Source organism: Sphaerulina musiva (genome assembly GCF_000320565.1).
Source record: "Sphaerulina musiva SO2202 unplaced genomic scaffold SEPMUscaffold_11, whole genome shotgun sequence".
Lineage (NCBI taxonomy): Eukaryota > Fungi > Ascomycota > Dothideomycetes > Mycosphaerellales > Mycosphaerellaceae > Sphaerulina > Sphaerulina musiva.
In genome coordinates, this window is record NW_016017393.1 from 986806 (window position 1) to 1000194 (window position 13389).

General features: G+C 50.2%; 2 protein-coding genes across 2 annotated transcripts; one reads left to right on the top strand and one right to left on the bottom strand.

The window, feature by feature from the left end:
- Positions 1–95: 95 nt before the first annotated feature.
- On the bottom strand, positions 96–2263 carry SEPMUDRAFT_151866 (tRNA_m1G_MT-domain-containing protein). Its single transcript, XM_016907090.1, has one exon. It carries the CDS (start codon positions 2245–2247, stop codon positions 1051–1053), a length of 1197 nt encoding a protein of 398 aa, XP_016757120.1. The 5' UTR covers positions 2248–2263; the 3' UTR covers positions 96–1050.
- A 628-nt stretch (positions 2264–2891) lies between these two features.
- On the top strand, positions 2892–8432 carry SEPMUDRAFT_151867 (ATP-dependent DNA helicase). Its single transcript, XM_016907091.1, has one exon. It carries the CDS (start codon positions 3072–3074, stop codon positions 7626–7628), a length of 4557 nt encoding a protein of 1518 aa, XP_016757121.1. The 5' UTR covers positions 2892–3071; the 3' UTR covers positions 7629–8432.
- The last annotated feature ends 4957 nt before the right edge of the window (positions 8433–13389 follow it).

The following is a 13389-nucleotide window of genomic DNA, read 5'->3' on the forward strand; positions in this document are numbered from 1 at the left end:
CGCTATACTTATCGTTCTGTTGCAATGCAAATGCAGGTTGCAAGCATACAATCTTACGTATATACTACTATGTACTCATGGCATGGAGTCTACCAGTATGGTTAGCACAATACGAGAAGTGTATCTGAAGGAGGGTGGTTGATGAGGTCAGGTTAAGCGTTGCGCCAACAAGCTGTGGCTTGTCCGTTGTCTTGTCAAGCGCTGACTGCCGAGACCAAGGACGCTTCTCGAAATGACAGAGACAATGTGCAACCAGCGAGAATATGCCCAGGTCAGTAGTAACACCTTCGAGCGGGTGCATTAGATACTGCTTCCGACCTGCTTCTCGATCATTTGACCAACTGCCTGCCGCTGCTGCACGACTTCGGCTGTACTGATCTTGTTGAACCGCTCGGTGATAGCGCTGTCCGATCAGTGGCGCTGGACGTACACTTCCAGTACAAATTGCTCGAGCGGGCTTGATGGTGGCTATCCGCCGAGCCTCTAGATCTTTGAAGTCCTCGTCCTGTTCCCGGCCCTCTCAGGCCGATAGGTGCCCCGGAATCCCCTCAGCTGTGGAGTATATCCGCTGCAAATCCGTTGGGATGCCTCCCCGATTTGGAACTATGGCCTTCAGGGCGTCGTCTTTAATAAAGGAGTAGACGTCGTACCCATATGGCCGTACTGTCTTGCAGACTCGAGGCGAAGATTTGCATCAGTATCTGCATCACCCTTTCCATCGATGAACTTGGCGTGGCGATCATGTTCCTGTGCGGAGTTGTGCTGTTTTCGCCAAGACTCATCACTGTCAACGTGCATGATCCGGCAACTGGTGGCCTTTGAAGACACTTGTGGGTATCGTCATTCTCAACCTATTCACCACCCTCTCCACTGTTCACACGAAGCTTAGCAGCTTGGCGAGGTCAATTCCCCGCCCGTAACCTTGAGATTAGTAAAGCCCGGCGAGGAAGAGGAGGTTGGATACAGGTGCATCTGATCTTGCGGTACATGCCCCAAAATCTTGCCAGATACCGTGCATGTTGCCTTGATGATGCCTTCATGAAACCCACGCTACGACGAGCGAGTCTCACCTGCATCCGACACTTCAGGAGCCGTGTCACTGTGTACCTGCATGGGGTCGCCAGCTTCTTCGACATCATTCGAATCTTCACCACCTTGATCTTTTTCGGCTTCAGCACCCTGATTGGCTGAAATGTCCTCCTGATCATCTTCCTCTACGTCGCGCGCCGCCGCAGTCTTCAGCGTTCCACCCTTGCGCTTGGGCATGACTTTGAAGAATGCTTCGCCCCAATCTCCACATTCCAACCATTTCATCAAAATTTCGTTGACATGATTGGTAGCCAAGACCTTTCGGCTTGCCATGTCCATGTACTCGCCGATCGGCAACTTCGCAGTCTTAATGCCAGCATTGGTCGCTCGTCTATGACAGATACCCTTCTCGCGATTCTTGTCAACCAGACCTCCAATGATGTACGTGCTGTACGGTTTGAGCTCCCGCAGGTCCGTGGTGGCTTCCGACGACAAGTACACAATTTCGCCCTCATCCTTCAATTTCTGGATTGCCACCTCGTCCAAGCCCTCATATTTCGTAAACACACCTTCTAACTTGCCACCCTGCTCGCTTGACATCCACTCTTTCGCCTTCTCTGCCGTCTCCACAAAGCCGGTTTCGAACGTTCGGACCCCTTTCCAGAGCTTGTATTGAGCACTCAGGACAGTTTCAAAGCGCTCCTTCAGCTTCCCGCCGAAGGAACAAATGGTCAGATGTGCGCGGAACTGGGCATTCTTGTTGTCCGAATAACATCTCGTGATTTGCGAGCCCAGCGACGTCCGCTCGCCATCGTGCATGAGGTCGTCAAAATTGCAGTCCACCAGAATCGTGACTGGGAGTTGAGTTGCCCTCTTGTAGATGGCCTTGGCTGGGGTCGGAAGTGGAATGCCCTTCTCGATCGCTTGCTGCCTTTCTTCGCGTTTCCGCTCGCGCTTGGCTTGCAGCTTCACTTTGCGATCTGCTTTACGGTCTTCACGCTTGGCCTCCCATTCTGCTTTTCGCTTGAGCTTTTTCTGTTGTGACTTTGAGAGTGGCGGATCTGGTTGTTCGCCATTGGAGGATGTGCTGGCTAGAGGCGCCACTGCATCAGGAACAGGAAGACTTTCATCCTGATGTTCCTGATCACTGCCCCCATTTGCAGAGGCATTTTGCAATTCAGCGGCTGCACTAGTCACATCGACATCTTGTTCTTGCATTGGTGGACCATTTTCGACAGCTGCCAAGGGAGCACTTTCAGCGGCGATCGCATCGTTGGTATTGGTACTCGTTTTCCGTATCTTATGAGGACGCTCTTCAGACTCCATAGCGGCGATGTCGAGGGAGACTGCCAAGTGATTTTGTGATATCTGCGATAGAACTTTTTTGAAGCTCAATGGATGGAAATGCCAGCCATAATTACATAAGCAGTAGCTCCATCACGTGATATGGCGTTCTAGGCACAACGCGTCCCGGGAAGACGCGAAAACAACATAACATCACCACAGCTCCGTCCACCCCACCACCACCGCCCAGGCGACGACGGTGGCTCTCGATGCTCACTTTCCCCGACGGCGCGACTGGTGCATAGCGCGAGCAATGTCTGCCAGCAATGACGACGAACAACCTGCGCGAGCACATGCAATGGTTCCTGCGCACGAAGCCTGGAATACCGCCTACTACTGTCGATTTGCCGCCGGCGTCCACTTCATTCGCTACGCCCGCTGACGACGCCGGCGAGAACGAGAACGAGTTTGGTAGCGACCTCAGTGCCCTTGAGGAGTTTGCGAGTGCGTCAGGGCCGGCGGGAAGGTTGCAGGGTGGGGACAGCACGGTACAGCAGCAGCGGCAGCAGCAACGGCAGATCGTATCAGATATCGGACTCCCCACTCCTGCGACGACCGTGGAGCTAGCGAGGTCAACATACCAGCAGCCAGCGTCTTTCGTGCGAGACCCAAGTGTGGTGGCAGGAGCGGCCAATACGTCCGCTCAGCAGGTGGCAAGATCTGGCCCGCCGCACTCCCAACCTGCTGGCAGAGACGAAATGGTGCGGAGGACAACGGCGCCCACGTCGGCTAGCAAGCCACAGGTAGCCGTGGGGCCACGTCATGTGGAAGCGACACCTTCTAAGATGGGGCGTCCAGCGCAGGCGGGCTCTGCACAGTCTACGCGCGGAGGCGCCACTTCCCAGCGAATATCATTCAAGGACGTCGAAGAGATGGACTTGACGGAGGAATTTGCCAGACTGCAAAGCCCGAGTGCGAAAAGGCGGGCCCCGCCTCCTATAGCTGGACGCAAGCGTAAGAGCGATGAGTTTGAACTGGACATCCGCAGTCAGACTGCTTCTGCGAAACGTCCAGTGCCTCCTCAGGTCATCACACCACGGGCTTCGCAGGACTTCCCGTCTATCGAGGAGGATGATGAGTTCGATGACAGTACAGTCGGCCCTCCGCCACCATATTCTACTATTCCCCCGAAGCAACAGACGTCAGCAGGGCTACGAGTCACTGGAAATGATGCAAGAGCCCCCGTGAAATCGTTCGTGCAAGATTCTGAGGATGACGATGACGATCTCATGAATTTTGGTCACAATGAATATAATGGAAATACTGCGGCACACCAGAGCACTCCTCACAGGCAGCCCGTTGACGTCAAGCCGATCATCATTAGTTCTCCAGTTGTGGATGCGCCGCCTATCAAACGGCCAACATCACGCGTAGTAGAGCATTCCCACATCAGCTCTCCGGGAGCGATCCCACCTCCGATACACTCCCAGGCATGGTCCCGACCTGCAGAGGTGTTGCCAACTGTACACTACCCAGATCTCAAAGCTACCCCAGGCTCAAAAGCAATGAATACACCAGTTCCACCACCGACCAACACCACTCCAGCATTGACACCCGAAGCAGAAGAGCTGAAAACACTGCTTCTCACATTATTTGGTTCGTTCGATACGTTTCACGCGCGTGCCTCAGCAAGAATCGACGACAGAATTGAAGTCGTTGTGGAAGAAACGACAGATTGGATGGAGGCTGGAAACGATGACACCTCGAAATTTGATGCTGAGCTGGACGAACTTGAGGTCAAGAAGAGAAATCTCGCCACACTCAAGTCCAAGTGTTCTGCTTATAAGAAGGCGCAGGAGCACCGAGACCAAGCGAGGATCGACCTGAAGCAGGCAGTAGCTGCACGGGAAGGTCGAGCTGAAGCGAATGCAGCAAGTCGCGCTGCCCGAGACCGCCTGGACCAACTAGAGAACGAGTGCATTGCATTGCTCAAATCTTGCGAGGATGATATTCGCGCAGTAATCGATCCGCGCGTGGCAGTGATGTCAACACAAGCGTTTCCAAGTGCTCCGGAAAGGGCACCTGCGCTGGCCAGCTCAAGCCGCATCGCTCAAACCCAAGTCCAGCAGCAGATGCTACCTCCTGCGCGGAAAGCCCAAGCACAGACGAATCACGCTGATACGGGAAATGCTCGCGTCCGATTCGACGATAACTCGAGACAGCAGGACAGCCTCATGTTCAGCGACCATGCTTTCGACGACGATATTGATGACATGGACATGCTCGATACAAATCGTGGCGTGTACGCTACGCGAATGGGCACTCCGCCTGCTGCCTATGATGACGATGATGACTATGGCATGGATGACGACGACGAGATGCTGGACGTCGTACAAGGCTATGACAACAGAGACGGAGGCCCGTCCACCAAGATCACTCCTGGAAGAGCTGTATTCGCTGAGATGTCAAACAACGTGCAAGGACGACCTCAACCAGTCAAGACGAAGAGAGGTCCTGCGGTACAGTCGGAAGCTGAAAAGCAAGCGGCTCATCGAGAGAATATGCGCTTCCCATGGTCACAGGAAGTTGCGGATAGGCTCACGAAGGTGTTCAAGATGAAGGGGTTCCGCGAGAACCAATTTCAAGCCATCAATGCCACTCTGAGTGGCAAAGATGTCTTTGTATTGATGCCAACCGGGGGTGGCAAGTCGTTGACATATCAACTGCCTGCTTTGATCCAGACGGGCAAGACTCGAGGCGTCACGGTCGTAGTGTCGCCCCTACTCAGTCTCATGCAAGATCAAGTTCAACATCTCAAGCAGCTTGGCATACAAGCCTTCCTCATCAATGGTGAGACCACCCCTGAAGACAAGAGGAGGGTCATGGATGCTCTCTGGAAGCCGAATGTCGAGCAGTTCGTGCAGTTGCTGTATGTCACCCCGGAGATGCTGGGAAAGAGTGAGAACATGCTCCGAGCATTCGAGGGATTGCATCGCCGCGGCAAGTTTGCGAGGCTTGTGATCGATGAAGCACATTGCGTCAGTCAATGGGGCCATGATTTTCGTCCCGATTACAAGAACCTGGGTGAAATTCGACAGCGATTTCCAGGCGTGCCGCTCATGGCGCTGACAGCTACGGCAACGACGCGAGTACGAGAGGATACCATGCACAATTTGGGCATGGAGAAGAACAATCCGGACAAATGCCAAGTGTTCACGCAAAGCTTTAACCGCGAGAATCTGTATTACGAAGTCCGCCCCAAGCCGAAGGGCAAAGAGGGAATTTCCGCCATGGCGGACATCATCAAGGACTCGCATCCCAGAGAGACGGGCATCATATATTGCTTGTCGCGTGCAAACTGCGAGGACATTGCGAAAGCGCTGCAGAAGACCCATAAGATCCGAGCGCAGCACTACCACGCTGGCCTGAAAGGATCTGAGAAGAGTATGGTACAGGAAGAGTGGCAGGCGGGCCGAATCAAGGTCATCGTAGCCACTATCGCGTTCGGCATGGGCATTGACAAGAGCAACGTTCGGTTTGTTATACACCACACCATTCCTAAATCTTTGGAAGGCTACTACCAGGAAACCGGCAGAGCTGGTCGCGATGGCAATCCTTCTCGATGCTACTTACTCTATGGGTATGGCGATGCGGGCAAGTTACGTCGCATGATTGACGATCCCAAGAATGAAGGCAGTCGAGAAGTGAAGGACATGCAGCACCAGATGCTGCGCAAGATGATTCAGTACTGCGAGAATAGGAGTGATTGCAGGCGCGTGCAGGTGCTCAGCTACTTCAACGAACGCTTCGACAAAGCAGATTGCCACGGCGGGTGCGATAATTGTCAATCGGAATCCACCTTCCAGGAAGTCAACCTCACCAAAGAAGCAGAGCAAGCCATCAATCTCGTGAGACAAGTGAAGACGCACAAGGTGACGATTCTACACTGCATTGATGTGTTCAGAGGCGGAATGAGCGCGAAGGCGAAAGCTCTTAATCACCTCGATCTGCCAGAAGCTGGTGCTGGCTCGCACCTTAATAGGGGCGACGTCGAGCGGCTGTTCTATCATCTGCTAAACGAGGAGGCTATTGTCGAGGTTAATTGTGTCAACAAGCGCGGTTTTGCGAACCAATATGTGAGTCTTGGCCCTCGATGCATGCAATTTCGCCCTGGTCGCACAGAGATGATCATGAAGATCAGCACTTCGCCACCAAAGGACAAGACTGTCAATGCACCAACCAAGAAGTCGAAGAGTACAAAGAGGCAGAAGGAGCTGCCGATGTCGACCAATGTCTCCTCACCTCTTCAAGGTCCCTCGAAACGAAAGAAAGCGGATGTACAGACCAAGCTTGAGCGCAGAAAGCATGCCAATGGATACGCTGATGACGGGTTCGTAGTCGAAGATGAACCCGGCTTCAGTGCAGACGAGAGCGACGACGGTTTCGAGCCCATTCGAACCGTGAGCACTAAAGCTCCCGAGCGCAGGGCACCAGCCAAAGGCCTCACAGCTCCCATTGCGTCAGACGTTCTCATGGACAGTTTGGATCCCGTGAAGAGATACCTCGTGAATGACTCTGTGAAAGCTGCGATCAAGAAGCTGAAGCAGATTATGAAGAGGGAAAAGCTGATGTGGATGCCCTTTACGGAAACCATGCTCCGGATCATGTTTATCAATTCCCTCGACACTAAGGAGAAGCTGCAGACGATTCCTGGGATCGACTACGAGCGTATCAATCTTTATGGGCAGCACATGATCAAGCTCGTCAAGGAGTACATCGGCCGCCTCGCAGAATGCGCTGACGATGGCAATGCGAACAATGATGATGGTAATCCTCCCGCTGACGAAGAATGCGAGGAAGAGCCCACGAATGATCACCAACATGAGAAGAACGTGATCGTCATCGATAGTGAAGGCGAGCCGGGCGAAGAGGACGACTACGGTCTCGAAGACGATGACGATGCATATGACCTGGGCGAACAGAGTCGCCACTTCGCACCTCAATCGATCCCGAAAGAGGTTGCAGAGTGGAACGCCGGTTTCGTGCAACCTGTGAACCAGGCTCAGACGAATTTTCCCGATTCGCAGACGCAGAAGAAAGTTACTGCCAAGAAATACGTGGCCAAGGACAAGTCCCAGGCCACGTCGCACGAGAGCGGCGCTCGAAGAACGTATTCAGGCGGCGGCGGCGGCAGCAGCAGGTCGATGAGCAAAGGATCCGCGAAGACGGGTAAAGGAGAATCGAACACTGGTCGACGAAGAGGAGGAGGAGGAGCACGTGGAGGATTCGGTGGCATTAGTATGATGCCGACTTGAGGCTCCGCGCTCCATGGCCTGCTGAACTTTGCGCTGGCTCGATACTGATGTGCTACGTGCACACGAATGATGCGCTCTCGAGCATGTTTCCTCTCGTGCACGTGCGATTACAACAACACCCCATATTCCTGTCCATATTGTCAATTTCAGATTCCGATGTTTACAGCATATCAACTGCCAAGAGCGCTCGGGATCTTCGAACGTCTGGTCCTGGCCTCCTACTGCAGATACTCGCTTGGACATACTTGTTGATGAACTCGCAATCGTTGTCTTGGGATCTTTCGGTCCGGGTTTCGGCGTTGTGATGATCCCGTCGTGCTGCAACAGCTGGTCCGCCAAGTCTTTGAAAGCTTCACAATGAAACTCTCAATTTACCGGTCGTAAGAGGAGATTTAAATCCGCGTCGCGATGTCCCTTGCAATATGTTGCGGACCGAATGACAGACATGCATGTTGATACTCGTTGGAGGAGGGGAGGGGTGTTTGATGGTAAAAGGACTGACTACTCGATGCAGCATGCCTACCTACTTACGAGAGTGAGCCCTCAGTTGCACACAACTACCAAGTCGTCGCAAAAAACAAGAAAAAAAAAATAAAAGAGAGTCTAGACTCGCTCGGTGGGATGTTGCAAAATGATGCCGTTACGGAATGTCTTGTCTCAGATTGAGTTGCGGGCGTCGTTGGCAGTCATGGGGATCGTACAGCTAGTTGTACCTTTTCTCGGCGAGACCGAGTCAGACACAACACAACACACGACAAGCTAGGAAGTCAGAAGTCATTACATACATGTACATACATGCAAAAGGACAACACATCCATCTACCTATTTCGTCCAGTATTATTACCTTATCCCAAATGATTGCCAAGAAAAATGTCACTGGTAACAACAGTACACTGAGTACACTGAGTACAGTACAAACAAACCAAAGTGGTCAGCAACAATACTACCTACCTTGACTGAAAGAACTACAGTCTATATATACCTCTTTACCTTTTCCCTTTTCCCTTTACATATATACAGTATATATCTACCATCTACCATCCACGTATAGAGTACACTGCCTACACTGCATACACTGTATGTATCCAGTAACAAGCATCTAGGTACATGTACCTAGGTATCTAATACATCCCTACATCCCTACTCCCCTACTCCCCTGTTTGTTCATGTATGTATCTTACTACCTTATTTTTTACTTTTTGACACTTTTCTCTCTCTCGGGTCCGAAAGACGGGAGGGGAGGAGGGGAGGGGAGGTTAAAAAGTTCCTTTGTGACTAATAGGGATAGTTGAAGCGCAGGCGCGGAGAAAGGGGAGAAAGGGGATTTTAGTTGGATGGAGATGGAGATGGAGAAGAAAATGGGGAGGAAATGGGAGAGGGGGAGGGGGGCGTAGTGTGGATGGATGGATGGATGGATGAATAGGGATGTCGTTGGTTAGGTACCTAGGTGGATTGTTGATAGGTAGAGTGATTTTGGATTCAGTGGGGAGGAAGAGGAAGGGGAGGAGGAGGAGAGGAAAAGAAACGGGCTTTAGGAACGGTCTAGTATAGTCTTGATTAGAGAGGAGGAGACAGAGAACAGGGAGGAAGTTGTGTTTCCTTTTTCCTTTACTCTTTCGTTCTTTCTTTCTCCTTCTTTCTTTCGTTTCTACGATAGAGGCAGAGAGGTAGAGAGGAGAGAGGACGGAGATGGCGAGGAAAAAGAAGTTAGAAAGTTAAAGTCCCGAAAGCAAAAAGAAAAAAAAAATACGGAGGAAAGAAAAAAGTATATTGTTTGTTGCTTTGTTGTTGTTTTGTATTAAGTCCGAGACGAGAGCGATATAGGAGACAAGAGACGAGAGACAAGAGGGATAGAAAGCTAGAAAGGAGGAAAAAAACTGTATTGTATTGATTTCTCCGATAATAAAAGCGATAGCGATAATTCGTACGAACTTTTGAAGTTAAGAGAGTAAGGAGGAGAAAGAAGAGAAGAAAGAATTGCTTGTAAACTTGAATAATCGATTGAACGAACGATTAAACGAACGAAGGATTGAAGGACTGAACGAACGATCGATCAAACGAGAGAAAACACAATCTCTCCTTCTTCCTAAACAGAAGAAGTATTTATCAATTCTACCGGTATACGATACAGTGAACGATTGCTCAGATATCTGCGTATCTACTTGCCTACTTGGCTGTCTGCCTATTTGCCTTGCTTGCCTAGGTAAGGTGTCTGTTCAACTGTATCTGTTACGTTCCAATTCAATTCAATTCAATTCAATTCAATTTTTCTTTCGATTATTTATCTCTCTCTCTCTCTCTCTCTCTCTCTCTCTCGGTCTTCCTCCGTCTTTCGTCGTCCTTGTCTTCGTCGGTTTTATCGGCCTCCTTATTCCCGCCTCCTAACTAGAAAGTCAAAAACTAAAAACTAACAAAACAACGTTGAACCGTACTGTTGAACTATTACAAGGATAGGTAGCAAAAAGAAAAAAAAAATAAAAAAGAGCCAAGAACAATATAGGGACAGGATAGGAGAACTACAAAAACTTTCAGAGAGTTAGGTAGTGTAGATGTATAGATCAGGGCAAAAAGTGTATTTTCTTTTTATGTTTTTATGTTTGGAGAATACGGAGATACTGTTTGATTATTTCCTTTCCTTTTCTTTCTCCTTTCCTTGCTAGTTAGTTAGCGGCCGTAGGCATCTTCGAACAAAAAAAAATAGTTTCTCAATATATAATTCACTATCGCAAAACGAAGAGAGTCGAAGCGTACGCGCGCAAGCAAGCAAGCAAGCATCTAATCCCCATCCCTATCTCCATCTCCATCTATCAATCCAAACCGGATCTAACCAACTCCCCTCCTCCTCTCAAACATCCCCCTCGATCTCTCCTCCCCTTTCCCCGTTCTCTCTTCCAAGTATGCAGGTACAGTACGTACACACCCAACCTGTATTAGGTACTTCTAACCTACGAGGTCTTTTAAGTAACAAGTAGTTTCTTTCTTGGATCGTAGTAGGTATATATGTACTGTACTTGTGCTACTTCCCAAAGGGTAAGGAGTGCGAGAGCGCGAGCGAACGGAAGAGGTAGAGAGGGAGGCCGGGAGCCGTGACGAGATGGAAACTGGGTTGAACCCTCTTTTTGCTTTTCTTTGCTCTTTGCTTTTTGTGGCAAGGAAGAGGAGGGGCAGGTTTTGGTTTTGGTTGTTGAGAAAACAAACACAACAACAACGAAAGGGGTAATTGTATATATGTATTGTACTGTATGTACTATTATACATATACATCTACTCTTTTTAGTCTGGTCAGATGCGGCTATCGAGGTAAACTCTCTTTCTTTTCGTTTTTTTTTTCCTTTCGTTTTGATTATGAGGGCGAGGAGAGGAATACTACTACGATGCGGTCGGTTTCGTGATAGATTGGTGTCGGTATCGAGAGGAAGAGTGAAAACGTGTCGTCGTGCGCCCGGGCGAAGAGAACGAAACAAGACAAGACAAGCCAGACAAGAAACGCAAGCCCTGAGAGGGTCTTGAGAGGCAGAGTTTCGAATTGGGGGTGGCAGGGCAGGGCAGAAAGACAGAAAGAGAGAGAGAGAGAGAAAGAAACAAAAGAGTTTCGGAATAGGGTAGAGTTTCGGGAATACCGAACATCGGCGAGTGTGTAAGACTGTAAGTACCTGTAGGCTGTAGTGGTGTGCTCTCACAACAATCCATGCTTTTGATAGATGATATCCTTGCCAATTCTGTTTCTTTTTTTTTGGAGGGGAGGGGAGGGGGCTGGCTGGCTGGCTGGCTGGCTGGCGAGGGTCCTGTCTCTCTCTCCTACCGGGATGATTGGATGACGCGACTTTTGTTTACAAGAATAACAACAACGACAAAAGAAAAAAAAAACAGACAGTGATGTTTTCTTTTTGCCTTTGCCTTTTTTGCTTTGTAGCGCCGCTGCCGAGAATATGGCGGTGATTCCTGAATGGCTAGGGATATGAACAAAGTAAGTGGCAAGCACACCACTTCTTATTAAGCCGGTAAGAGTAGTAGTAAGTAAGTAGCAAGTAGGCTTTTATGCCTCTCTCAAATCGACGATCAGTTCTTACCTGTACATATCCCTTAGTTTCAAACCCAAGCAAAGACTCCTAGACTTTTTGCAAAATTTCGCGGCAAAAGTCCGATTAGAAAAAATCGAAAGATCTCGCTCTATTACCATGATCGAAAGAGTTGAAAGGAAACTATTCCTACCCCTTCCCCCTACTAGGATCCTCTTCTAGTAGTAGTACGCTACTAGGGCTCTCGGTTTGATGCAAGAGCAATATATATGTTTCCCGGACCGTTCTGTTATAGTTTTAGTAGTATGTAGATCTACAGTAGCAAGAGATGAAGCTAGGCAGTTCACCTTATTACTACTCGAACCCCCCTTGGGCCTTCCTACGTTTGACGAGACGCACGCAGGTCTCAGCTGATACGCGCTCGCTCTCGAAAAGGGGAGGTGGTTAACGTCAGATGCTCCGTTCGCCTTGCTTGGATGACCAAGAGTGGAGAGGGGCGCTAAAATTGGGAGACCATCCTAGAGACTGTTGGTGCTTGGCGTCCAAATTCGTAAGAAGAGAGAGTGAGAGAGAAAGGGAGGAAGAGAGAGAGAGAGAGAGGAGAAAAAGAGAGAGTTGTAGGATGTCTTGGCACGACGTCGATGGTGAGCTCCCAATTCTCTTGGCACCAGAATGGGGAGTATACAGGACAGACATGTATTACTCACTCACCAGGCCACGTGTGTTGGCCAAGAACAGGAGCATATCATAGTATCTGGTCTTGACTCTTTTCAAAAAGGCCGGATCTTGATCAATTCTAGGCAAATGCTCGTGGTCTTGGCACCATATGCGGTCTGATGAAAAGGCATTCGGTGCCAAGAAGACCCAAATTTGAGGTCCAACACAGTGCTAAGCCGTTTCATAGTCTCCTTGATCCTGGTTGCGTAGTCTTGTATGATTGCGTCGGCAGTTGTTGGCTCGTTGGGTACCTGTATTGTTGGTTTTTGTGCACCAAGCACAGAAACAGGACACAGACACCAAAGTTTGGACTGCGCCCAAATTGTGAAAATCACACTTGCTGCGCCGATCAAGTATAGCAAATGGAACTAAAATGGCGCTACTGTCGTTCAATTTAGGATCTGACGAAAGACCATTCTCCAGGTCATGCCCTGTGAATGCGATGTGCCTCACCTTCTTCTGCTTCTTCTGCTCCTCCTCCGGGGGTGGTCTAGAACCTGTGCACGCGCGAATGCAGATCACTTGGACAAGGCCACGTTGACAGCGGGGGGGAAGGGGGGGTGGTGAGCGGAGCGGCACGGCAGCACCGTCGACGGGAAGATGGCGATGTCCACTTGTCTGGGATGCTGAGACAAGAGCAGTGTGATATAATTAAGGTGATCACCCGGCCGCAGCAAATGGTGTACATATCGCAGGGGAACCTCGTATGACGCTGCCAAGTCGTGATGTGACCAGCATTATGCTGATCATCCGATGCCTTCACTGTGTGGTGCTACTATACCGAACGGGTAGGGAGCTTCCTCATCCGAGAGGTGCACACGTGTGTGCTGTTAGCCTGTCTCGCCGTTGCGAACTGCTGGACGGCACTTCTGGCGAACGCAACACAAGCATCTCGGCGAATTTGTAACGTATTTCTTGTTTCATTAAGGCCCGCACGATCGCGAGTTTCCAGACACACACACACTCACACACACACAGACATTCCAGGGGTGGTTTGGGAGGGGTGTAGAAAAGACCAGTAGTTT